This window comes from Dendrobium catenatum, unplaced genomic scaffold (assembly GCF_001605985.2).
Source record: "Dendrobium catenatum unplaced genomic scaffold, ASM160598v2 fragScaff_scaffold_754, whole genome shotgun sequence".
Taxonomy (NCBI): Eukaryota; Viridiplantae; Streptophyta; class Magnoliopsida; order Asparagales; family Orchidaceae; genus Dendrobium; species Dendrobium catenatum.
The window spans coordinates 358,222-385,559 of NW_021319216.1; the positions used below are offsets into that span (position 1 = coordinate 358,222).

At 36.0% G+C, this 27,338-nt stretch overlaps 1 protein-coding gene and 1 pseudogene across 1 annotated transcript; both read right to left on the bottom strand.

Annotated features, from left to right (window-relative positions):
* Positions 1-2,803: 2,803 nt before the first annotated feature.
* Positions 2,804-3,868, bottom strand: LOC110105959 (pyruvate dehydrogenase E1 component subunit beta-3, chloroplastic). The gene has a single exon (XM_020835659.2). The coding sequence runs from the start codon at positions 3,863-3,865 to the stop codon at positions 2,804-2,806; it is 1,062 nt and encodes a 353-aa protein (XP_020691318.2). The 5' UTR covers positions 3,866-3,868.
* A 9,032-nt stretch (positions 3,869-12,900) lies between these two features.
* On the bottom strand, positions 12,901-13,374 carry LOC110105953 (annotated as a pseudogene).
* Positions 13,375-27,338: the final 13,964 nt, after the last annotated feature.

The following is a 27,338-nucleotide window of genomic DNA, read 5'->3' on the forward strand; positions in this document are numbered from 1 at the left end:
CCCCCCCCCCCCCCCCCGAAGGAGGAAGGCGGTAGAGGCGAAAACCTTAGTAGCAACAGGGGCCACGTGATATGAACTGCAACTCGATGAGCTAACGAGTCGAGTTTTGCTGGCTTAAGGTCTTACTAAGTTTGCACTTAGGGGATTGTTGGGTTGGGTTTGCTTGGGCAATTAGCTTATGGTCTTACTAACACTATAGAAAAATCACTTATTTCCGACAAAATGTTAACCACCAGAAAAAGTGGCAAAAATACCGGCGGATTTGGTGATGAAATTTGGTTTGAAGTTACTGCTAATTTTCTTATAGTATAAGTGTTGTGCAAGATTTAAGGGGTTTTAAATTTGGTTAGATTGGGTTTGGTTGAAGTGAACTCAAAATGGGTCATTTGGGCTTTTGTTTGATAGGGTTAATTAACCATGATCAAGGGGGCTTTATCATGAGTCAAACATGAATTTAAGTGCTCTCATGATGGGTTATGACCACTTAGACTCAATGCCAAGGCTAAGGGATTTAAATTGATTGTTTAGATTTAAATTTAAGCATTTTAGGATTAAGTAGTTCTTTGGTCAAATGCATTAATCAAGGATCCTTGACCATAGAGTGGCTTCAAGACCAAGCCAAGGGTTCCTAGGTCATTGGTCACCTAGGGGTAGGCCATAGGATGAGTGCCAAATGACTTAGGGTAGAATGATCATTTTAGGATTTTGAATATTTGTATTGGATGTAGGGTTGACTTTGTAGGGTCCACAGCCTATCTAATATAACTAAAGATTGTCTTAAGGTCCTTAATATGCTTCTAGATAAGTTTGGTGTTAACAAGCTTATGGATGATCTAATTAAAACCAAAGACTTATATATGTTTTCTATTAAATTTTGAATTTTTAATTTGGCTTCAACTTTATACAAATGAAGCTGCAAAAGGTTGATGGGCCTTCTAAAAAACTTAGGAAAGTTTATGATGAACTCTTAAGGGTCATGGGCATGAACTAAGACAAATAAGGGTTAACCTAATCTAAAAGTCTAAAGAGTCTAACATGGCTAATATTTGACTAGAAAGCTTTATCATTTAAATTTGTTATATGTTTATTTATAAAATTTAGTTAAACATATTGATAAAATTCAAAGATACAGATGTCATGTCAATATTACATAAATTTAGATATCATATTATGCAAAAATTCAAGAGGAGAAAGTAAAATGATAATTAATTATCTATAAAATCTAACTCTAGTGATTGTTCAAAGAAACAAACTATTGCTCAGCAACTCAATTATTCGATCATCAATACATGTTAAGTTAGGAAGTTCTTAAGAAGCTTAGCTAACGATTTCGTCAAGTTGAAAATTTCAACGGAGCCACATATTTAATAACTTTTTCTCTTATTTTTTTTTAATATAAACAAATTTGTAATGTTTAAATTGAACCTTATTTTAATTTCTAAATTGAAGGGGCATAACCATTTCCAAAAAATTTTTGCACAAACTTAATTATTTTATAAAAAAATTTTCAATAGACAATTCTTCAAATCTTTTCAATATTATATCCTCTCATTTAGAAAGATATAGTTTGGAACAATTTTCTTACTGTTTAATAAAACAGCTTTCTAGTACAAATAACATATTCAGTTAACAAAAAAATCACTTGCAGAGCTGCTCCACAGCTGCTACAATTTGTGCCGGCTGCACAACAGTCCACTCTTCCAGTGTCCCTGCGTATGGAGTCGGGACATCCTGGGACGACAAGCACATTATAGGTCCCGAAGGAGGAAGGCGGTAGAGGCGAAAACCTTAGTAGCAACAGGGGCCACGTGATATGAACTGCAACTCGATGAGCTAACGAGTCGAGTTTTGCTGGCTTAAGGTCTTACTAAGTTTGCACTTAGGGGATTGTTGGGTTGGGTTTGCTTGGGCAATTAGCTTATGGTCTTACTAACACTATAGAAAAATCACTTATTTCCGACAAAATGTTAACCACCAGAAAAAGTGGCAAAAATACCGGCGGATTTGGTGATGAAATTTGGTTTGAAGTTACTGCTAATTTTCTTATAGTATAAGTGTTGTGCAAGATTTAAGGGGTTTTAAATTTGGTTAGATTGGGTTTGGTGTTAACAAGCTTATGTATGATCTAATTAAAACCAAAGACTTATCTATGTTTTCTATTTAATTTTGAATTTTTAATTTGGCTTCAACTTTATACAAATGAAGCTGCAAAAGGTTGGCGGGCCTTCTAAAAAACTTAGGAAAGTTTATGATGAACTCTTAAGGGTCATGAGCATCAACTAAGACAAATAAGGGTTCACCTAATCTAAAAGTTTCAAGAGTCTTCTAACATGGCTAATATTTGACTAGAAAGCTGTTAGTTAAATTTGTTATATGTTTATTTATTACATTTAGTTAAGCACAATAATAAAATTCAAAGATATAGGGAGCCATGTCAATATTACATAAAATTAAATATCATATTTTGCAAAAAAATCAAGAGGAGAAAGTAAAATGATAATTTATTACCTATAAAATCATTTCTGGTGATTAATCAAAGAAACAAACTATTGATCAGCTACTCAATTATTCGATCATAAATACATGCCATGTTAGGGAGTTCTTAAGAAACTTAGCTGACATTTTTGTCAAGTTGGAAATTTCGATGGAGCCACATATTTTATAAAAATCATTTGACTATACAATTCTTTCAAAATCTTTTTAATATCTCCTCTCATTTGAAAAGGCCTCTTTGAAACAATTTTCTTACCGTTTAATAAAAGCAGCTTTCTAGTACAAATAACATATTCAGTTAACAAAAAAATCACTTGCAGAGCTGCTCCACAGCTGCTACAATTTGTGCCGGCTGCACAACAGTCCACTCTTCCAGTGTCCCTGCGTATGGAGTCGGGACATCCTGGGACGACAAGCACATTATAGGTGCATCCAGGTAATCCCAAAAATTGTCAATGATGGCCGCCCTCAAACTCGCACCTATACCTCCGGTGCGCATGCATTCTTCCACAATAAGCACTCGGTGGGTCTTCTTGATCGAGTTTCCAATGGTGCAGAGATCAAATGGCTTCAATGACCTGATATCAATGACCTCGGGGTCATATCCCTTGTTTATCAGTGCCTTTGCAGCCTGCATTACATGGTATCTCATGCGAGAGTAAGTGAGAATGGTAACATGCTCCCCTGGCCGAACCATTTCTGCTTCTTCTAAACACAGCACATAATCCTCATCAGGGATCCTCTCCTTGAGATTATATAGCAGAACATGCTCAAATAGAACCACAGGGTTGTCGCTGCGGATAGCAGCTTTCATGAGGCCCTTGGCATTGCATGGGGTAGAGCAGGCAACCATCTGAAGGCCAGGAATGGACTGAAAGTAAGACTCCAGGCGCTGAGAGTGTTCTGCACCTAGTTGACGGCCAACACCGCCGGGTCCACGGATCACCACTGGGATGGTGAACTGGCCTCCAGAAGTATAATGGAGCATGCCACAGTTATTAGATATTTGATTAAAGGCGAGCAACAGAAAACCCATGTTCATACCCTCAATAACAGGCCTTAGGCCAGTCATTGAAGCTCCAATGCCCATGCCTGTGAAGGAATTTTCAGCAATGGGGGTATCAAGAACCCTCAGGTCGCCAAACTTGGTGGCTAAACCTTTTGTTACCTTGTATGAACCACCATAGTGACCAACATCTTCACCAATGACACAAACTCGGGGATCACGTTCCATCTCTTCTTCTAGACCCTCTCTTAACGCTTCAAAAAGCAGCAGCTCATGGCCTGGTTTCGAGTCAGCTGAGCTAGCGGTGGTAGTAGTATCGGCCTTAGCTGCAACTGCATTTGGGATCAACTTAGCCCTTCGAGGCATCACACCAGATGTTGTAGACAGCCTCCCATTAGTCCTAACGACGAAAAAACCCTCATTTCGAACAGGAGCAGATCGGAGCGCTGATCTGAGCCGGAACCTCTTGATGTCAGTCTGCGACCCCATCAAAAGCGCCGCCGCTTGTAGAACTGCTGCCATAACAAGAGAACAACCTCGAGATCTTCAGCTCGATCAATTGAGAGCTTGTGAGGTGGGATTTATGGAGTTCCGTCCTGGGCGCGGAAGCTTTTGCACAGACCTGTATCAATCGCCAAGATTAACATTTCGTTTGGGACGATTTTCTTACCATATTTAAAAAAAAAAATATTGATTGGTTGAACAAGATTTGATTATGCAAGGGACTTGAGAATGGAAAAAATGTTTGCTTGATTTTGAAAGGAAGGATTCCAATGACCATTTATAGATGAGGATGAAAGAGGACAGCGGTTTCTCGATCTGTCATTCCTTTTTTCTAGGCTTAGGTGGAAACAAAAAAACTGTCAAAACTTCTAACTCGGTACTATTTACGGGGCGGACTAAGTTGTTTGTTGAAGGAGTTATGGGATTTATAGGCTGATGTGGAGCATTTATTGCTAATTTTAGGCTGTATTAAATAAGCTAAATTTTATGGCAGTTTTAATTTCTAGGAATATGGAACATTACGTGATTGGCGTAGGTGGTTAAATGGATGAAGAAGTTGTTAGTTTAGGCCATATTTAGTATATTTTTATTTTTTATATATATTAAAAATATACTAAAACATGTTTATTTAATTATTTTTTAAATAACTTCTTTATTTAAAATAATTAAAAGTGAATGTTTAGAAAATAATTTTTGTTTTTTTCCTTGCATGTTATTATTTTCTCCCGTAAAATTTGCGTGAAATGTGCAACTCTCATAATTGATTTTGTCGACAACTAAGAAAGATAGGCTAGCATTGGGCCAGATTATTGCATCCATCTGTGTGGTCATAGTCATTGTCATAGTGGGAAGGACGTTGCACCAATATAAGCTTGCTTAATGTCTTACTAAGTATTGGCTTATAAGTTTTTTGGATTGCGCTTGCTTGGCCTGTTAGTTTATGATCTTATTAAGCATTGTGCAAGATTTAATTTTGAATTTGGTTGGATTGGATTTGGTTGAAGTGAATTAATTGGACTTTCGTCCAACAAGGTTAACAACTATCAAAGGGGCTTTATCATGAGTCAAGCATGAATTAAAGTGTTTTCATGATGAGTTAAGACCACTTAACTCTATGCCATGGCTAAGAGATTATGGTCATTGGTCACCTATGATAGGCCTTAGGATAAGTGCCAGGATTTTGAGGATTTGGGTTTAATGTAGGGTTGACTTAGTAGGGTCAACAACCTGTCTAAGATAAATAGGGAGTGTCCTAAGGTCCTTAATTAGCTTCTAGATAAGTCCAGGGTTAACTAGGTTATGGGTGATCTAATTAAACCTAAAGACATATCTATGATTTTCAATTTAACTTTGAATTTTTAATTTGGCTTCACCATTATACAAATGAGGTTGCAAAAGGTTGAAGAGGCTTCTAATTGTTGAAGAAAGTTTATGATGAACTCTTAAGGGTCATGGGCATCACCTAAGACAAGTAAGGGTTAACCTAGTTTACAAGTCTTAAAAGTCTAACATAAGGAATGTGCTACTTACTCTAGAGTTTTCTAAGGATAGTCGATGATATATTATTAGAAATCCATCTAAGAGAATTTTATAGGAAATAATCCTTTAAACTAAGGCTAAGCACCTAAAGGTTTTGTCACCCTCATTTAAAGATAAGATTAATAAAGTTATTGCATTGTTAGAATCTATATCTTATATCACTCCAAATCTCAGAAGCATTTTCACAAAATAGTATGCTTGTTATAATTTTGGATTGGCAAGATGAGAACAAACATTTTTAAGATAGCTATGAAACCTTCCATAAAACCTAACTTATTGTTAGCAAACAAAGATATTATCATTAAAAAATAATAATTAAAAAAGAAATACTATCATAGCTATGCTCCACACGTTGTAATTATCCCCTGTGAGGATTTGGGACACGAGAACTATGTCAGGATTATGTGAATGATACAAATAATAAGACTAAACAAATCTTCTAATTTTGGTTTGTCATTGGTCGTCCATCAATGCTTTGAGGTGATACATCCATAGTAGATGGAAAAGAAAGAATAGAGAATGATTGGCGTAAGGGAAACTAATAGCTATTGCTCTGATACCAACTTAATCGGAGAAAATAATTGAGGAAAAATGAATATGAAATTTTATTGAGAAAGAAAACCTCACTTATTATAGAAATTTGATTAATATCTATAATAAAGTAAATGTACATCAAAACATGAATATGGTTGTATAATGAACTAGCCAGGCTTGACTTTGTCTATAATTTTTTCGCTTTCTTAAACTTTTCGAGACTATTATTTTATTCCTAACTTAATTTTAGCACTTTCGAAGTCCAAAAAATTCTTTTAAGAAATTTTGTGTGATTTTGGATGGATATGGCATGATAAGCTAGCTTCATTAAAAGGGGAAATGTGAGAAAGAATTACTTGATTTATTTTTTTCAAGATTGTGATTTTATAGCTAATAATTTTTAAGACTTGAAATACTTTTGGACTCACAAATTCTAATTTTTTTTTTAATATTGGAGATTCTCATTTCTAGTGTCCATGAGCGGCATGAACTAAAATCTTCCTAATTGTATGCAGATGGACTATATTGTGCTGATTCATGTAAATACTTATATACCTTCCAATCTGTGTATTTTGCCTTCTCCAAACTTTTTTTTTTTTTGCATAAATAATCAGCACAAACACTTAGTAAATGCATCACTCTTGACTTGCTTGTGTGCGCATCAGATCCAAAACTTAGGGAAGAAAAAGACCAATAAAGATCGATCCAAGTGATTATCGATTCTTCAGTTTAGTTTATAGAGAAGTTGAACCTTCTGAGATAATCAACACCGCTAATTTATTTAGAAATAGCTAATATACAAACAACAGCACACACTTCCAACCGATTTGCTGATTCCCATAGGATAACTTTACCAAATCAACAACAAAGCAAGCAAAAAGCAGTGGCGATTCGAGGAAAGACCGTAGTCTGGCGACGGGGTCGTAAGGATCGTAATTGGCGGGCGATGGAGGTCTGCAAGATCGTAGTTAGCGGACAACAGCGAATTGAAAGACCGTAGTTAGTGGGCGACAGAGGACGGAAAGATCGTTGTCGGCGATGGAGATCAGAAGGACTGTAATCGGTAGGCGACAGTGGTCAGGAAGAACCGTAGTTGGTGGGTTATGGAGGTCGGAAATGCCATTGTCAGGCGACGGTGGTTGGAAGGATCGTAGTTGGTGGCTATCGATGGCTCTCGCCCGACAAAGTTCGACGATAGTTGATGGTCGTGCAAAAGTCTGGCAAAGGTCGCTGAATGGGCATAAGTCCGGCGACAGTTGATGGCCGAGTGGAAGTCCGGTGACAGTTGGTGGTCGAGCAGAAATCTGGCGACAGTCGGGTTGGAAGGAAGTCCGATGACGGTCGATGATCTCCTTCCCACTCTTCTTCTCCTCCTCATTCTCTTTTATTTCTCTTCCTTGCTCCCCTACTTCTTTCTTTCTCAATGAAGAATGAGGGGTCTATAGTTTTTTTGGAAGTGACATGACCAGTAAATAGAGAAGAGATCTAGGACATGTTGGGAGTGTTTTGAATGAACCGTCGATATCGACTCTTTTGATTATGGACAATTTATCGAGTATTAAAGTGCTTTAATGTTGTGAGAAGTTGACGATCTTGGGCTCATTGGATTTTTCTCGTCGAGTCGCTCGATTCGACTATAAGCATACCATGTTTGGTTCGTTTGATCATCCAATTTATGATTTGAACCTTCCAATTGCGCTTCAGGTCTTCCATTTGGACCCATTTGGGCTCGGATTGGGTTGAATTGGTGTCGTTGGGTTCGATTGTTTGAGACGTTCAGCTCGCCTATAAGTTTGCATAAATCAGAGTTCGGATGGTCTCAAATTTAATTTCGAAAGTTTTTAACTTAATTTGCCTAGAGATTCATGCCCGATCAAGATAAATTTTTTTGATATATCAAATATATAATCATATTTATATGTTACAAAGATTAATATTTCATTTGGGACAACTTTTTTACAGTTTTCTAAAGCCGATTTCCTTACAAAAATTTTTTAAAATAGAAAATTTTATACTAGATAACTACTTCAAAAAAAATGCAAGAAAGCCGTCGCAAATGAAACCTAAATATCATCTAGTCTGACGTCTGTAATTTGATTCATTGACGTGCTCTTAGCTTGACCCATCTCTCTTTCATATATATTTTTAATGTCTGAGACAGTAGATTGATGCTAGTTTTATTCCCTGATTCTCATTTTGCCATGAAAAACATTCTTTAATTTTGAATGATGCGACTTTGCTTGTTGTGACTTTTTTGTGCTTGCTTCTTTGCCTTACCTATGCATATATAGTGTTCTACATAATTTACAATTGCATTTAATAAAAAAAATCTTAATTCTTTCAAATCTTTCCAATATCTCCTCTTATTTAGACTTTGTTTGGGATAATTTTCTTACTCTTTAGGATTTAGCAGCATTTTAGTACAAAATTTCAGATCAAAAAATTTTTATACTAAAAAAATGCTTTTAAAAATAGAAAGAGACGTTTCAAACAAAGCCACAATTTAGTTACAATTAATATCAACGTATGGATGACCGTCGGATCGTGCATATGCTGCGATAGCATATTCACCGAAAATGCGATGTCTGGCCTCGTTAACGTCAAATACTGAAGAGATCCAATGAGACGCCGATAGGTTGCAGCGTCAAAACAGGGTTCGTCATCAGCTGCAGGAGACGGTAGTTTTGTACAAGAAGGATTAGCAAGATGATTGCAATGAGTTAAATTTTCTAACTGGAGAATTGAATAAGCTTAAGAACTTTGTGATAGATGATACTTATCTGGAGAAGATGTGATCTTAATACCGAGGAAATGGTTCGCCAGTCCCAAATTCTTCATGGTGAATTTGGAATGAAGGTTTTGGAGAAGCTCCGAGATGGCCGTTTTGTCGTTGCCGGTGAGGAGGATATCATTGACATAAACTAGGAGATATACTTGTATTTTGCCGTGATGCATTATGAGTAAAGATTGATCGGCTTGACTATGCTTGAATCCGAGACTGAGTAGATATGTGGTAAATGTTGTGTACCATTGCCTCGAGGCCTGCTTAAGGCCATATATCGCTTTTTGAAGAAGACAAACGTGGTCGGGATGGTTGGTGTCCTCGAAACCTTTTGGTTGCCGCATGTAAACTGTCTCCGAGAGATCGCCGTGAAGAAAAGCATTGGTGACGTCAAGCTGTTGAACCGGCCAGTGGTGATAAAGAGCAATGGCGAAAAGAATTCTTATAGTCGGCAATTTTGCGACCGGACTAAAAGTATCGCTGTAATCCAAGCCGTATTCTTGCCTGTTGCCTTGAGCGACTAATCGAGCTTTGAATCGGGCTATGGATCCATCGGAATTGAGTTTTGTGCGATATGTCCATTTGGAGCCAAGAACTTGTGCATTAAGAGGAGGAGGAACAAGTCGCCACGTTCCCTGTTTTTGAAGGGCGAAGAGTTCGTCGGACATTGCCTTTCTCCAGTTGACCGACTTGCATGCTTCGGTATACGATGTAGGGTCCGAGATTGAGGATGAATTGAAATCATCTGTGCGGTGGAGTAAGTTGAGGCGCCGAGTTGGCTTGAGATGTCCCGTTTGTCCTCTGGTAATCATGGGATGTTTCGTCATAGTTTGAACCGGAGGAACCTGAGAAAGAGTAGTAACTTGGTCATCAGTAGAGTGAATGTCAGGTTCAACATCTATAATATCGGAGGTAGTGTTATTGTGTTGCATAGTCGGTTGCTGAGGAGCAGAAGTGGAACGGATAGTGGAAACATGAATAAGCAGGGACGGGTTGGTAATGGTTATATCTGGAGTAGCATGTGGAGTAGACTGCATGAAAGGGAACGAAATTTCATTGAATTGAACGTGCCGAGAAATAGTGATGCGATTGGTGGTAGGAGAAAAAAATTTGTAACCTTTTTGACTTTCAGAATAAGCCAAAAAAATACAAGAGTCGGAAGTAGGGGTGAGTTTGGTGCGCATATGTGAAGGTTTGAGCGGAAAGCAAGCGCAACCGAAAGTTCGAAGATGTTCATAGGAAGGGGAAGTGTTGAACATCAGTTGAATGGGTGAAATAAAATTCGTAGTGGCAGAAGGTGTCCTGTTTATGAGATAGGTAGCAGTGGTGGCGGCTTCAAGCCAAAAAACAGATGGTAAGTGAGCCGTGTATAGCAGAGTCCGAGTCGTCTCCATGATATGGCGATGCTTCCGTTCAGCGAGCCCATTTTGTTCTGGAGTATATGGGCAAGAAGTCTGGTGAAGAATTCCCTTGAGTTGAGTGAAATTTTGTAAGTGTTGGTTGACATATTCGCCTCCGCCGTCCGTACGGAGAGCCTTGATATGATGAGATGTCTGCCGCTCAATAAACGTAGCAAAATTAATGAAAATGTTTGGAACATCAGATTTAAACATAACATGAAATAACCAAGTAAAGTGCGAATAATCATCCACGAATATAACGTAGTAACGAAAACTTGATGTGAAGGGACGGGAGAAGGTCCCCAAACATCAGAATGAATTAGTTCTAAGGGAGCTTGTTTTCTATTTTCAGAATTATTGAATTGTAATTTGTGTCCTTTACATTGTTTGCAAGTATTACAAATAGAAGATAAGGAGGAAATGTTTAGAGCCGGATTATTCTTGGAAATTTGCTGCAGAATATTCTAGCTGGGATGGCCGAGCCTATTGTGCCAATGGGGAACGGAGGTTCTTGCCACCGAGAGACCTGTATGCTAAGCGTGCTGGTTGTTCTTGGTAATCCGGTATAATCCATCTCTACAAGGGCCTTTGAGAAGAATTTTGTTGGTCGTCAAATCCTTGAAAGTAAAACCAGTAGAGTCAAATATAATAGAAAGATTGTTGTCTTGAACAAGGTTTGAGACATAAAGTAAATTATGGGAGATAGAAGGAGTGTGAAGAATATGAGAGAGGAAAAGCTTACGAGAAGGGGTTGGAAGTAGTCCCGTGCCCGAGTGAGCTATGGGGACTGATCTTCCATCCCCTAAGGTAACCTTATCAGTACCATTGTAGGCATTTGACGTAGCAAGGTTTTCCACAGAATTTGTCATGTGCGTGGAGGCGCCGGAATCAAGATACCAATCGACAGAATTGTTGGTATCAGTATTGGCTATGAGAGCTTGGCCGTTCTTGTTGGAGTTGGATTGCGGGATGTAATTGGGATTAAGTCGATGCCAACAAGCGTCGGCAGAATGCCCTTTCTTTTTGCAAATTTGGCATGTGACGCTGGAAGCAGAGGAGGAACGGGTTGTCTGAGTTCTTTCAGAAGTCGGCTTCGAGCGACCGCGACGACCGCGATAGTTGGATGCGTAGAGAGCAATTTGTGTGTCCGTTGTGGTAGAGAACTTCAGCGCAGCCGTTTGAAGATGAATTTCCTCGCTCATAAGAAGAGCGTATAGGTTGTCGAGAGTGAGGGATGTTTGCATTGTGCGGATGGATGCAGTAAACGGCTGATAGGAAGGGGGAAGCCCGTTCAAGATGTAAATAATTACATCTTCGGAGTCCACAGTAGATCCCGCTGAGGCGATTTGGTCTACGATCTTCTTGATCTCAGTTAAGTATTGAGACATGGAAAGATTTTTCATAGACACGTTGTGAAGCTCGTTCTTGAGCTGAATGACTTTGGATCTGTTAGAGGACTGAAAACGAATTTGCAGAGCGCGCCAGATATCGTGAGTAGAGTCGAGTTGAATCACGTAAGGAAGGACCGTCGGGGAGATTGTCGAGCACAGGGCGGCAGCCAAATTTTGATCAATAATCGACCATTGAATGGAATCTTGAGTTGTATCGGCGATTGAAGGTGGTGTCGTCTCTTGCATTGGATCGGAAATGGGTTTAGGATTAAGAAATGTAGCGAAGCCATTTGCCCGAAGAATCTTGATAATCTGATTGCTCCACAATGGGTAATTGTCCGGAGTTAAGGAATTGGGAACAAGAAACTTGAGATTTGAGATCACAAATTTCAGGGACGGAGAAATGAGCTGAGCGGGAGGAATGACGCCGGAAGTGGCTTCGGCGTTGGAAAAAGAGGAAGCGGGAGTTGCCATGGACGATTAAGAAAGATCGAACCTTAATCTGATACCATGATGAAAACCATGACGTGAACAAGAAGACGCCACGGAGAAGAAGAAGAAGCTTAAGGAAAAATAGAATTCATTTCATTACCAGCAGAAACTATTACAATGGCTATATATAGATAAGTCCTGTGCTTAGAAGTACAGGTGTAAGAATATTACGGGTAGGAAATAAAATAAAACATAATTAACTATTTGTCTGATTCTAACACTGCATATCATCGAACTCGGATCAATTTCATAGAACACGCATGAAAATTAATTCCGTAAAATATTACTGTAATAGAATATCTAAAGATTAGATAGCACAAATTTGTCTCAATAGATGATCAAAGATGAACATCACTTATTTATTTCGAACATTTTGTTAACAATACACACTTTCGATTTCCTCACTTTAATTGGGAAGCTTAAGACTTTGTTTGGGATTATATTTTCACTGTTTTTAAAAATAATTTTTTAGTAAAAAATATCAAAAATTTTTGTACTAAAAAAAATCTTTAAAAATAATAAAAAAAAATAATCCAAAACATAGCTAAAATCAAACACACTTTACAAAACAAAGCACTCAAATAACCTCGCCAACAACAAAACATGACAAAGACCGCGGCTATTTTAGATGCAAACTAGATTCGTCTATTTATCCTCTCCAAAAATCGAGAGTGTACGTACACGGGATGGGAGAATCGTCCAATTTAGGCTTAGGTACCGTACCGCTCGGTATTAGCTCGACACCGGAAGCGGCACATTTTAATTTTTCCAAGAAATTTCAATAGACTTAACGTTAGGCTTCTTCACCTCCTCTTTGGGTACGACAACACTAAGCACCCCATTCTTCAAGGACGCTTTCGCCTGATCCACCTTCACGTTCCCCGACAGTGGGAATTGGCGGACGAACTTACCATTGCCTCGCTCATGTAGATGCCAGCAATGGGTCTTCTCCTCCTGCTCCTTCCGCTCGCCGTTGATTTAGAGGACCCAGCCTTCCACAACCTCGACCTTAACATCCTCCTTTTTGACGCCGGGGAGATCGGTCTCGACGATGTGAGCCTCAGGCGTCTCCTTCCAATCGAAACGGGGGTTGGCGAAGGTCGAAACCTCGGGCGTGAAATTGGAGCCGGGAGCGTAGATGGCGTTGTCGGATAAGGTGGTGAAGCTCTTTAATGGATCCCATTTGTCAATTAATAAAGGCTCAAAGACTTTGCCTCCGCTAATTGTCGTCATCAAACCTTTAATTGATTGAACAAGATTCGAAGGACTTGAGAATCGAAAAGTGTTCGCTTGATTTTGAAGGGAAGAATTGCAATGAATATTTATAGATGAGGAGGAAAGAGGACAGAGCCTTCTCGGCTTATCTTTCATCTTTTATAGGTTTAGGTGGAAACAAAAAAACTATAAAAGCTTCTGACTCTGTGCCATTTACGGGGCGGAGTAAAGCTTCGTTTGTTTTATTTTTGTTATCGGATTTATAGGCTGATGTGGAGGATTTAATGCTAGATTTAGGCTGTATTAAACGAGTTAAATTTTAAGCCAGTTTTAATTTCTGCTAATACTGGCACGGTGGTGGTTAGCATGGATGATGAAGTGATTAGTTTAGGTCATATTTAGGATTTTATTTTATTTTCTTTATATATTAAAATTTACTAAAACATGATTATTTAATTAGTTTTTAAATAACTTCGCCTTTTAAAAATATTAAAAGTGAATGCTTTGAAATTTTTTTTTCTTGCATTTATTATTTTATCCTAAAAAACTTTGCGCAATGATGCAACTCTCATAATTGATTCTGTTGACAATAAAGAAAGATAGACTAGCATTGAGTCAGATTATCGCATCCATCGGTGTGATCGTAGTCATTGTCATAACGGGAAGGACGTTGCACCAATGGGCTTATGGGCTTTTTGGGTTGGCCTTCCTGGGCTGTTAGCTTATGGTCTTATTAAGCGTTGTGTAAGGGCTTTAGATTTCGTAGGATTAGTTTTGATTGAAGTGAATTAAAAATGGATCATTTGGGCTTTCGGTTAACAACGATGGAAGGGGCTTAAATATCATCACATAAATTAGAGAAATAATTTAAAGACTCCGTGATATTCAATAATTTTATGATTTATTACATCCGGCTTTACACACATTCTAATATATAGGTAAAAATTAGGGGTGTCAATTCGGGTTAGCGGGTCGGGTTCGGATCGAACCTGGAACTGACCCGGCACTGTTCGGGTCAATCCGAACCCGACCCATTTTTAAAAACGGGTCAGGTTTCCAGACCCGAACCCGACCCGACACGAATGACCCGAATTTGAGCTAAAATTGCTAATTTTCGGGTGAAAATCGGGTCAATATTCAATTTTCGGATCAAAATCGGGTCAAAACGAGTCAATGTTGGGTTATCGGGTCAAATATGAGTTCTCGTGTCACTTTCGGGTCAATTTCGGGTTGCTGGGTCAACCCGAACCTGACCCGATTTTTAAAACGGGTTGATTTGTTCAACCCGAACACGACCCGTTTCGGGTTCGGGTTGACCCGAACCCGGATTTTTCCGGGTCGGATTCGGATCGTGTTTCGGGTCGTGTCAAAAATTGACACCCATCGGTTGCAATAATAATGATAGTGTTAACATAGATTTAACAAGCCTCATAAATGTTTAACTTTTTCTATTGAACTGTTAAAAAAGAAGAATCTAATAAAGAATATTGCTACCTGATCATGATTTGAGCTTAAAGCCTGCATCCAAACCCAATTTTGAGCCCAAATAGACTATTTTCGTTTCCTTGAATTTTTGGTACTGTTTTTTTATACTTAAAGGTCTTTTAAGTATTTTTTCGTGTTTTTATATTGAATTTGTACCAAAATTTTCATTTTTTTGTCCCAAATGATAAGCCAACTTCATTAAAGAGGCAAATTGTGAGTAATTACTTTGTTTATATGGTGATTGTACTTTATAAATTTTTTCAAGATTATGATTTTATAGCTAATAATTTTTAAAACTTGAATTACTTTTGGACTCGCAAATTCTAATTTTTCTTATAATATTGGGGGCAAATTTTCACTCTAAGCATGATTAGGAAGTTAATTAAGTAATTAAGCATACTTAAAAAATATTTAAAAGTAGGCATAATCACCCTTTTAATTGGTGACTTAGGCTGACTAGACAGAGATGAGTCAGGTAGCCATTATAAAAGTTGTCCGTTATTTGTCGTCTTATAAAAGTCGCCCATCAAACGGGCGATTTACATCTAATATTTTATTAAAAAAAATAGACCTCGTAGATAAATGGTGCATTGGGTTTAGAATGAAGAACTAAAAAAAATTATAGAAATACAAAATATGAAACTTATATTGACATTAAATTTGAAATAGCATATACACAAAAAGTTCTAATAATTTGTATTATATTAAGATGGACAATATTTATTAACATTTGATTTTTCTCAATATAATAGTATAAATTATAACATTAATTTTATTTATCCGAAATTTTTTATGAAGAATTACTAATTTTTCATTCAATTATGTCATGTGTAAATGTTTGGATTATTTTGTCAAAAAAAAATATCATTAAGAGCATAGAATCCTTATAATGTCTCCTTTATTGTGCAATGATATTTCATTTCACTAGCAACACTCTTTCCCATCAAATGACCTGTCAAGTTTTATTGTGTTGCAGGACTGCATGTGATGGTTCAATATCATCCCTCACTCATATTTAAAGAGTGCAAAGAAGAGACATGAAATATATTTGTAGAGATACTTGAGCTATTCAAAATGTTTTGGCCATGTATGGAGAAGCTGAAAGGCGTTCCCAATAAAAAAAGATTTGATGATGCAAGCCAAAGAATACATGCTTGTATAGCACGAGCAGGTGACAGTCTGTTGGAGCAACAAGCGAATGCGAATGAGATCTTTAGGTGTTTCGCCCACGAATGGTCAGAAGATGAGGATGATTACCTCTAGAATATGTATTCAAAGTTAATCAAGGTTAAACTTTATTGGATAAGAGATTTCTTAAGTGCCTTCGGTTGGAATCTCTTTAAATTAGGTTCCGCCAAGAGAATGGTCACCTTGTTAGCCCTCATTTCTTACAGATGGGGTACAATGAGATGAAAAGCCATAGAGATTGTGGTCATTTCCCTTTAGATATTGATTGCAGTCACCTTGACATTGAGTATGTCATTGTATATTGTAGTTGGTGTTCGAGATTTGACTAGTACATTATAGATTTTCATAAAGATCGAATGAGGGAGGTATTACCTAATGGTCAGCTCATACAATTCTTCAATGTTGAGGATTGGCAAGACCTGCAATATGAGTTTGAGGTCGATATGAAATGTTGTCCAACACAAACATAGCTCCAATCATGCTTACATGTGTTACTTAGGAATTAGAAAATCTATGTTAACTTAATGCTTTTATCTTTTATGTGGTTTATATTTTCTAGGCTTATTTTGTTGAAGTAGTTGTTTTGGCTTGTATTGTGAAATCAGTCAAAATGTCTTGTCTTATGAAATTATTTTTCCTAACTTATATTGTTAAATTACTTCTACATCTACAAAGCGTAAGGTCTCATCAAATTATATTGACAGCTCAATAGGTGTTGTGAATTCATTTCATATTGACATATTATATATATTAGTATGTGTTGTCAAATCATTTTAATTTGTCATAGCAATAGGTGTTGTGAATTCAATTAATATTGACATATAATATATAGTAGTATGTGTTGGGAAACTTCATTACTAGTTATGCGTCTATTCTAAAATAATATTTATATGTTAGATGAGTACTTCTGTTTACTAGTTTATAAAATCATATAAATTTAAATAATTTGTATTATGAAATTTTTACGTACTCTTAAATAAACATATGTTGTCTCATCTGTTTGTCTTAAAAAATCAACTTTTGTATTGTAACGTCACTATGTATTGTCACATCATTTTGAGCTATCAAATCATGTCTTATCATATCAGTTTGTATTTATAAAATATTATAATTAATATAATATTTTTCAATGCTCCTATAAATAGAGCACTTCATCCATCTTTCTAAGCAAATGATAATGAAGGGTAGCAATCGATAGAGGGAAGAAAAGTATAGGGCTCCCAAAATCCCTTCAAAGCAAATGATTATGGAGGGTCGTACTCGATTGAGGGAATGCTTAGTGCATTTCACTGATGAGGGGTTAGAAGAGACGACAATAACAAATGGAATTTATCGCTATTGCATACATTTCTGATCAGATATGAAAGATTGCTTATTATGGCATGCACACGTCGAAGCTATGAATCTTTCCGATGAGAAGGATGGTGCTGATTTGAATGATACAGGTTGGAGAATTCTGCAAAAGAGATTTCATAAATTGGGTAGGTCATCTAATTCCTATTAAGGTTTTGAAGGATGGATACGCTGAAATAGGATGCCGTGAAGATGGGTCCTTTAATGTTATTATGGAAAACCTAACATCTGATATAGCTCACTGCATCCTTTATAAGAAATGACATCCCGTGCCTGATGCATTCCTCGTCAAAACGTACAATAACTTGATTGCTCTTCCTGGTAGAAAGTAAAAGGAGTTCCTAAGTGCTTCGAATTGCAATGTGTCCAGATTTGGTTCCAGAATAAATTCAATTGCTAACCTACTCAAACTCAAATTCAAGCTCGCATGCGAATGGTGGTTAACAATAAATGAGGGCATGCTTATCATTTAGTTAACCTCCTTATGTGTCGTAGTTTAATAATTTTTAGTTGTTGTTTGAGTGTGTTGTGTTCATGCTTAATGTGTTAGTTTGTTATATTTCAAGTCGTAGTTAATATTTATTTATGTTGTCGAGTTGGTACTTTTGAGTTACTTTAAGTGTACTTCATAGGAGGATTTAATGTTCATTTCTTTTAGTTGATGGATATGACTCTATTTTAGATAATCTCATCTTTTTTAAAATAAATTTTAATTTATTTAATTTAACATTTAATAAGTGAAGTGTATACTACATTAGCTAAAAGAAAGTTAAGTAAACTCATATTCATTTATCAATAAATATATAAACATCAGCAAAGGTCTACATAATATATAATAAAAACAGATCATCAACTAACATATCCTAAGTCCTCTATGGGGTATAACATCACTATCTAGTGTGTAATGCTGTGGTGGACATACAGGCCTGTCACATAACACATGCCGCTAGACCCAGAAGACACCTTGCTGCTCTACTCCAACTGTGCTTGCTGATGTATTGTCTGGAACATACTCATGTGGGTACAAGCCAAGTGTAGACTGCTGAGTCGACTGTGTAAAGAAAGCCTCAGAAGGTCCCAAATCATCATACAATGATGGTCCTGCATTTGTAGATTGAGGATCAACTGTCACTGGATTGAAGGCGCCGTATGGATACCCTGCATATCCATGCTTTGAGTATAGGTCATCAGGAATATTAACCTCTCTACACAAATCTACTGCCATCTTAGCAATTCTCTTAATAACACTATTGCATTACTGTAGTCATGTGAACAACCTATAGGTAACACTGTCCTCTCCATCTCCAAGAAAAAATTATGCTGAGGGAAGTGAAAATAAATAAAACTACTATAAGGTCAAAATTATTAAGAAATGAAATATATAACACACTTATATTACTTATCAAATATCGCTCTGAAGGTGCTTTGGGGTATTATGTAGTCAGTGGTGTTATTAGTGGCTTCAACATGTATAATATCGCCCAGGACCTGAACCACTGTAGGTTTTCCTTAATGAAGTGTTCACTATCAGATCCAACAGTAATTCTTTCAATGATGTATGCTCGTTTATCCTCCCATAATCTAATGTAAGGTAGGTGGTACACCATCCAATATGTATCAGCTTTACCATGCCCTTCTACTCGTGCGAATTTGAGCTCCAGAGGTTGAACCTCCGTGGTAGGAATAAGCCCAAACTGTCGAACAACTCTATCTGGGAGGTACCACTCCACCTGAGTCCAACAAACAAGAGGCACACGAGCTAACCATATTGCTTCTCCTGATAAGCATATATCAACAACTTGAGAGCAAACTTCTATGTTGTATGGCTCCCAAATCATCTGCCAAAGCAAACAAATTTTTTTTAGTTAATTAAAAATGTTATATCTTAAGTAACATAACTTCTATATTGCTAATAACAATGCAAACCTAACAATCTAAAAGTCCATTTAACTCATCTCTATAAATGTTAAAGCTACTTACTTGGAGCGGCCTTATAAATTCATGTTTCAACCTACATAAAAAAAATTTAATTTAATCATGTCATATTGAAAGTTTTAAATTTATACATAATAAAAAATTTTATGTTGGTTACATATAGCCAACAGAAAGACCATCCAAACTGACATGATCTAGAACAAGAAGTACAGGTCGTCCAACATGAAGTCACTCCCAACACCAAATTTGAAGCAAGTGAATGCAACATGTAATATTTGCCCTCTTAGGCTTCGTCGTCTCAGCAAGTTTCATGTACAAGTGAGTTAGTACTGTTGCCCCTAAAGAGTATCTATTGAACAAACCCAAGTCCTTCAATAAAGGTAAGAACCTAAAATGAATCTTACAACCTGAGATGTCCAGAAGTAGATAAGTTCCCATAAAAAAAAGAATGTACGCATGAAGATGCAGCCGAAAATTTAGCTTGTTCAAGTCCAAAAAGGAATATCTATAGAAGGTCCAACATAGTCATCTCAAAGATAAGCAAGTTTGAGCATGTGCCTGTCCCATCCTAAACTTTGAAGAGACTCATGAGTTGAATGGATCATGATACACGACATCTCACTCAGGATGCTGCCCTAATAGATCATCATAACAATTCGGCCAACTAACCCATCATCTATTGGGGTCGATAACACTGTTCCCAATCAATGCCAGCCCATCAATCTGAAGACCCATTATCAGAGCAACATCTTATAAAGTAATACTCATTTCACCAATACGTAAGTAAAATGAATTTGTTTGCATTGACCAGCGCTCAACAAAAACTGTAAAGAGATTGTGGTCCATCCTGGTCTATCGCAGCTGACTAAGACAATCTAATCCTAATACTCGAAGGCCTTCTATAAATCTCGAATAATTTATTGGTCACTCATGAACCATAAGAAGATGCAAGGTAGCTTCCAAAATTTTACCCTTCATGTCACAAAGATTTAAGGGCATTAGTAACATTAAATGAAAGAACGATCATCATAATATTTTAAATGTAATCATACCTCATCTGGATGAGCCGCTCTGTATGACATCCATACGGTATGATCTTAAGAATATATAAAAACTTAAAACTCATGCATATTAATTCGTGTAGGATCTAATAATCTTCTTGCATCATTTTTCAAGTTTTCATAATTTAGCCTGGACTCGTCGGAAAAAATTATTATTACTCTGATGTTCTTCAGTATTAATAAGCTTGAGTCGACAGACAAACATTTGATTATACATTATAATATATGATAGTAATGAGAGCTTGCACTGGTAACCCACGTGCTTTCTTTAATATGTCATTAAAGGCTTTTGATGCGTTAGTTGTCATTACTTCATATCAGAATTCATCATCAAATATCAAGGTCCACTTGGAAACATCCATTTCAACTAACCATTGATGAAGTTCTGGCTTTATTCTTATATATCTAACATGCTCTGATTAAATAATTCTGCATCATTGGTATTACTAGCTATATACATCTTCTAGCATAGAAATTCCATGAGATACTCTCATTTGTCGAACAATTTTCTTAAAGTTTTCACATAAGTGTCTAAGACAGTGACAGTTTGCTCCCCATGGGAATATATCCTTACATCCACGCACCAAACCAGCATGTCGATAAGAAATGATATAGAGATTACTTATATTGCAATAGAAGGGTGTAAATTATGAATCATGGCAAGAAACTATATCCAAGAATCATTACACTTTGACTCTACAATTCCAAAAGCTAATAGAAAAAGGCCATTATTTGCATCAAGCTCAACAACTATGAGTAATGTTCCCCTATAGTTACACAATAAAAAAGTCCCATCTAGGTTGATGACGGGCTGACAGAACCTCCAATGCATGATAGATAGTTTAAAAGCCCAAAATAACCTTTGAAATTTATATGAACTAGAGGATTGGATTTTGTATACAGTTCTGGGCATAGCTTGAACAATACCTTTCATGAACAAATTCAATGATCGGTAAGACTCTTCCCAACTACCAAACACTGCTTTAATAGTCTTTCGACATGCATCCCATGCTTTCATGTATGAAACTTTAACTTTAAACTTTGCCTCAAGTGTTCCAATTATTTCTCTAGGTTTAATGTCCATTTATTTCCTTATAGTTTGAATAATACATAAGCTAATGAACTATGAATTATATTGCCTGTGACCTGCTTGAAGAATAGGATTCATGCACGTATGTGGACCACTTGTAGTAGCTATCTTCCATACCCTACCCAATCTCTTGCATAGGCTAACATGTAAAGGCCAAGGACACTTTGTCGTCGCATTATCATGTTGTATACAAGCAATTGTAAAATTTTATTTGTTTGAAGCCACCACAACAAATTGAACGTTATTTGTAATTACCAACCATGTAAGACAAGCTGTGGTTTAGATTTTGGTAGAAGCATATATGCTCTAACAATTCATTCGGAATGATAAATTCATCACCCGTAATTTTAAAAATATTATTACTATCAGTTGCAACCTTCGCATTCCATTGACATGTAGTCTTGGAATCTTAGCATATTTATTATTAGATGTCATGCCCTCTTATGTATTTTTAGTCCTTATACAATAGTCATGAATAATATCATTGATATTTGGCCGAACACCAAGATTTGTAACACCAGAATCATGAAGGATATCATCAAACTTTTCATCCCCATCATCACTTGAATCACTGCTCATTGTCTCATACCCCTCATTATTGATAGTAAAAGAAAGTAATCTAATATCATTGACTTTAGAAATAAAAGTAGGCTGAGATTATGTAGAAGGATCAGGTATTTTCTTTTGTTAGGATATTAGTTTGAATCTGTATTTATACTTATGTAATATTAAAAATAATGAATAATAATTTACTTTAAAAAATATTATAATTTCATTCACAACTAACATACCCAAAATGTGCATTAGGCTTTGCGAATGTCATCTCAGCAACATCATGCATCTCATGTACATGATCAAGTGCGATTGAATCACATATTTGAGTCGATAGATATTTATTCAAATTAATATCATTCGAAATTTTCTCAACCACTACATACAGAATCAAAACATCAGAAACAACAAATGACAATTTAAATTCACAACCTTCATCATCCTCCACTTTTTCTGCTTCTGAAATTAAAAAAATATTTTTTTATCAAATGTTCTTACATAAAATATATCTTGAAGACTTTAAAATTATGAAGATTTACCAAGAAGTTATGTTTATATATCTCTAAGTTGTATGATGTAATAAAATAGTAGAAATATGCAACATGACGAACCATTTCAAAACACTTTGTTACGGAAGTTGTTATGTCCTGGAATATTTGCCGTGGTAGAGAAATATAAAATTTAATGTCTTAGCTTTGTACATGAAGATCCAACACACAAGTAGATAAAAGATAGGGTATAACATTCAGAAGTGAAATCAGAGCTTTTTACGTGAAATCCTTGAAAAATGGGGAAAAACCATGGGGCCTGACCTAGTTTGAATGAATCCACTATTATTTGCGATTGATTACAAATGAGGCCCTTCCTTGGAGGGCAGGCCTTGGGTTGATGTAGCAAATTTACATCAAATTAGATGGTGGGAATTAGAAGAATTATTATTAAAATGTTCGTTCAGTCGACAAAGCCATATTCAGTGGGTGACTGAGAATAGAAAGACTATGATCTGGTGACAGTGGTCGGAAGGACCGTTTTCTGGCAAGGGAGGTCGGAAGGAATGTAGTTGGCGGGAGACAATAGTCAGAAATACCTTTATCTAGTGAGGGAGGTCAGAAGGACCGTAGTCGGTGGAAGAAAGTGGTGCAAAAAAGACTGTTGTCTGACGATGGAGATCAGAATGATTGTAGTAGATGATGAAGGTCTAAAAGACCATAGTTGGCAGGAGAAAGGGGTTAGAAAAATCATTGTCTGGCGATGGAGATTAGAAGGACTATAATATGCGACGGAGGTCAGAAGTACTATAGTCGGTAGGAGATAGGGGTTATAAAGACCATTATTTAGCGATGGAGGTCGGAAGGACCGTACCGTAGTAGGTGATGAAGGTCATAAGGATAATAGTCGACAGGAGAAAAGTGTCATAAATGACCATTATCTCGCGATGGAGGTTGGATGGATCATTGTATGAGGCGGAGGTCAGAAGGATCGTAGTGGATAAGAGATAGGGGACCGTCTACTAAAATTTGAATATCTTTATGATATCAAAATTTTACGATCTTGGGCTCGTTGGATTCATTTTATCAAGTCGCTTAATTTGAATATAAGAATGTTGCATTTAAAAATTATTTGGTAATCAAAATTATGGTTTGAACCTTCCAATAGCGCTTTGGGTCCTTGATTTGGACCCATTTGAACTCAGATTGACTTAAATGTGACGTCGTTGGGTTCATATTTTTTAGACACTCAGTTTGACCATAAGTTTGCTAACATCGGAGTTCGGATGGTCCCAATTTTAATTTTGGAAGTTTCCAACTTTATTTGACCTCGAGATTCGTGTTTGATCAAGATAATTTTTTGATGATGTATCAGAAGCTAAGTATACTTTTAGAAAGAAAATGTTTCATCGTTTCATGCTTTTTATAATGTTTTCTCTATCGTTCCACACGTCATGTTCAACATTAGATGGTTTGCCCCATCACGCCACACACGTCATGTTCAACATTAGCCTAAATCAAGCATTAAATGCTCCAATATATTCTATAAATCCTCCAACGAACTACTTTGCCCACCCCGTAAATGGTATTATGGGACCGAGTCAGGTGGAAATTAAATGTTCCCCATCAGCGAATAGATCCTATAAATCCTCCAACAAACTACTTTGCCCACCCCGTAAATGGTATTATGAGAACGAATAAGGTGGAAATTAAGACAGATCGAGAAGCGAGATGATGTCCTATTTCTTCTTTCATATATAAATGCATGTTCATTGCAATCCTTCCCTTTAAAATCAAGCAAAAACTTTTCACTTCTCAAGTCCTTTATATAATCGAATCTTGTTCAATTAATCAGTTTTTTTATTATTTTATGCAGCAGTTTTTTAGTACAAAAAATTTTAGTTCAAAAATTTTGAATACCAAAAGATTATTTTAAGGAAATCTTAAGCTTTCCTATTTATGCGGTAAAGATGGCGGTAACCCACGTGTAGGATCTAATATTCTTCTTGCATCATTTTTCAAGTTTTCATAATTTAGCCTGGACTCGTCGGAAAAAATTATTATTACTCTGATGTTCTTCAGTATTAATAAGCTTGAGTCGACAGACAAATATTTGAATAACATTATAATATATGATAGTAATGAGAGCTTGCACTGGTAACCCACGTACTTTCTTTAATATGTCATTAAAGGCTTTTGATGCGTTAGTTGTCATTACTTCATATCAAAATTCACCATCAAATATCAAGGTCCACTTGGAAACATCCATTTCAACTAACCATTGATGAAGTTCAGGCTTTATTCTTATATATCTAACATGCTCTGATTAAATAATTCTGCATCATTGGTATTACTAGCTATATACATCTTCTAGCATAGAAATTCCATGAGATACTCTCATTTGTCGAACAGCTTTCTTAAAGTTTTCACATAAGTGTCTAAGACAGTGACAGTTTGCTGCCCATGGGAATATATCCTTACATCCACGCACCAAACCAGCATGTCGATAAGAAATGATATAGAGATTACTTATATTGCAATAGAAGGGTGTAAATTATGAATCATGGCAAGAAACTATATCCAAGAATCATTGCACTTTGACTCTACAATTCCAAAAGCTAATAGAAAAAGGCCATTATTTGCATCAAGCTCAACAACTATGAGTAATGTTCCCCTATAGTTACACAATAAAAAAGTCCCATCTAGGTTGATGACGGGCTGACAGAACCTCCAATGCATGATAGATAGTTTAAAAGCCCAAAATAACCTTTGAAATTTATATGAACTAGAGGATTGGATTTTGTATACAGTTCTGGGCATAGCTTGAACAATACCTTTCATGAACAAATTCAATGATCGGTAAGACTCTTCCCAACTACCAAACACTACCTTAAAATCCTTCCGACGTGCATCTCATGCTTTCATGTATGAAACTTTAGTGTTAAATTTCACCTCATGTCTTCCAATTATTTCTCTAAGTTTAATATCCATTTGTTTCCTTATATTTGGAATTGTAAAGAAGCTAATGAACTATTAATTATATTACCTGTGACTTGCTTGAAGAATAGGATTCAAGCACGTATATGGACCTCTTGTGGTAGCTATCTTTCATACCCCACCCAATCGCTTGCTTAGGCTAGCCTGTAAACACCAAGGACACTTTGCGATCGTATTATCATGTTGTATATAAGCAACTATGAATTTTTGTTTGTTTGAAGCCACCATGACAAATTAAACATTATTTATAATTGACAAACCGTGTAAGGAAAACTGTAATTTAGATTTTCAGCAGAAACACATATGCTCAACCAATTCATTCGGAATTATAAATTCATCACCCATAATGCTGAAAAAATTATTACTATCTGTTGCAACCTCCGCATTCCACTAACATGTAGTATTGGGTATCTCAGCATATTCATTATTAGATGTCATATCCTCTTATGTATTTTCAATCATTATACAATAGTCATGAATAATATCATTGATATTTGGCTGAACACTAAGATTTGTAATAGCATAATCATGAAGGATATTATCAAACTCTTTATCCCCATCATGACTTGAACCACTGCTCATTGTCTCGTACCCCTCATCATTTATAGTAGGAGCAGATAATCTAATATCATTGACTTCAAAAATAAAAGTAGGCTTTGATTGTGTAGAAGGATCAGACATTTCCTTTTAGTAAGACATTAGTTTTGATCTGTATTTATACTTATGTAATATTAGAAACAATATATAAAAATTTACTTTAAAAAATATTATAATTTCATTCACAACTAACATACCCAAGATATGCATTAGACATTGCGAAGGCCATCTCAGCAGCATCATACATCTCATGTACATGATCATGTACAACTGAATCACATATTTGAGTCGACATATCTTCATCCAAATTAATATCATTCAAAATTTTCTCAACCTCCACATGTAGAATCAGAACATCAGAAGCAGCCAATGATAATATAAATTTACAACCTTCATCATCCCCAACCTTCGAGGTCATGAATTGGTTACCCACTGGAAAATGACCCATAATGGTCACCATGAACTTTGAGGGTTTGAACTTCAGCACCCTAAGAACCCTATCATTTAACTGCTTCAAAGTCGATTTGAATGGAACTTGTAGGGGCTGACATTTACCACCAATATATGTTGGAAAAAAATTATCATCTAAGGATAACTCTCTGTCGTATAATAACATAAATGATGATTGGTGTGTGCTCAATTTGAAAACCTACATTTATAATATATTTGAAATGATATATTTATTCCATCGAGACAATCATCAACTTCATAATATTCCATTTACGCATTAAATTTATTAAAAAAGACACTAAAAAAAAAGGTAAATTACACGTACAAACACTAAGCAACTAAACATACTGAAACGTAATGATATATTAGAATAATATTAATGAGTGTTTAAGAATAGTTAATTAATAGATATGAAGAGCAAATACATAATTTATTATTCTTCAATACTCATCTATTTTAAATATATTTGTCCTCATCTCTCACTTCTAAATGTATGGTAGTGATTTATGATATCACTAAGTTATAGACCTTAACCTAGCTAGTTTAAAGAAATCGATCATAATGGGGCCTTGAAATTGAAACTCTAGTTAGAGCTGAAGAAACGTATAGATGTAGGTTTTAAACATAAGAAATAAATATTTATAAATTTAAATGTGTTCAAATGTTATTTCTTCTTTAATTTGTTAAAAGTTTTAAAATACATATTCATTATTTATTTAAATAATTAAAATATGTCATTTATTAGTCTTCTTTCGTAAGAAACATTTGAAACAATTCTTTTAATAT

Coding starts and splice junctions, on each gene's coding strand:
- LOC110105959 (XM_020835659.2), bottom strand. CDS start 3,865: ATGCCTCGAAGGGCTAAGTTGATCCCAAATGCAGTTGCAGCTAAGGCC.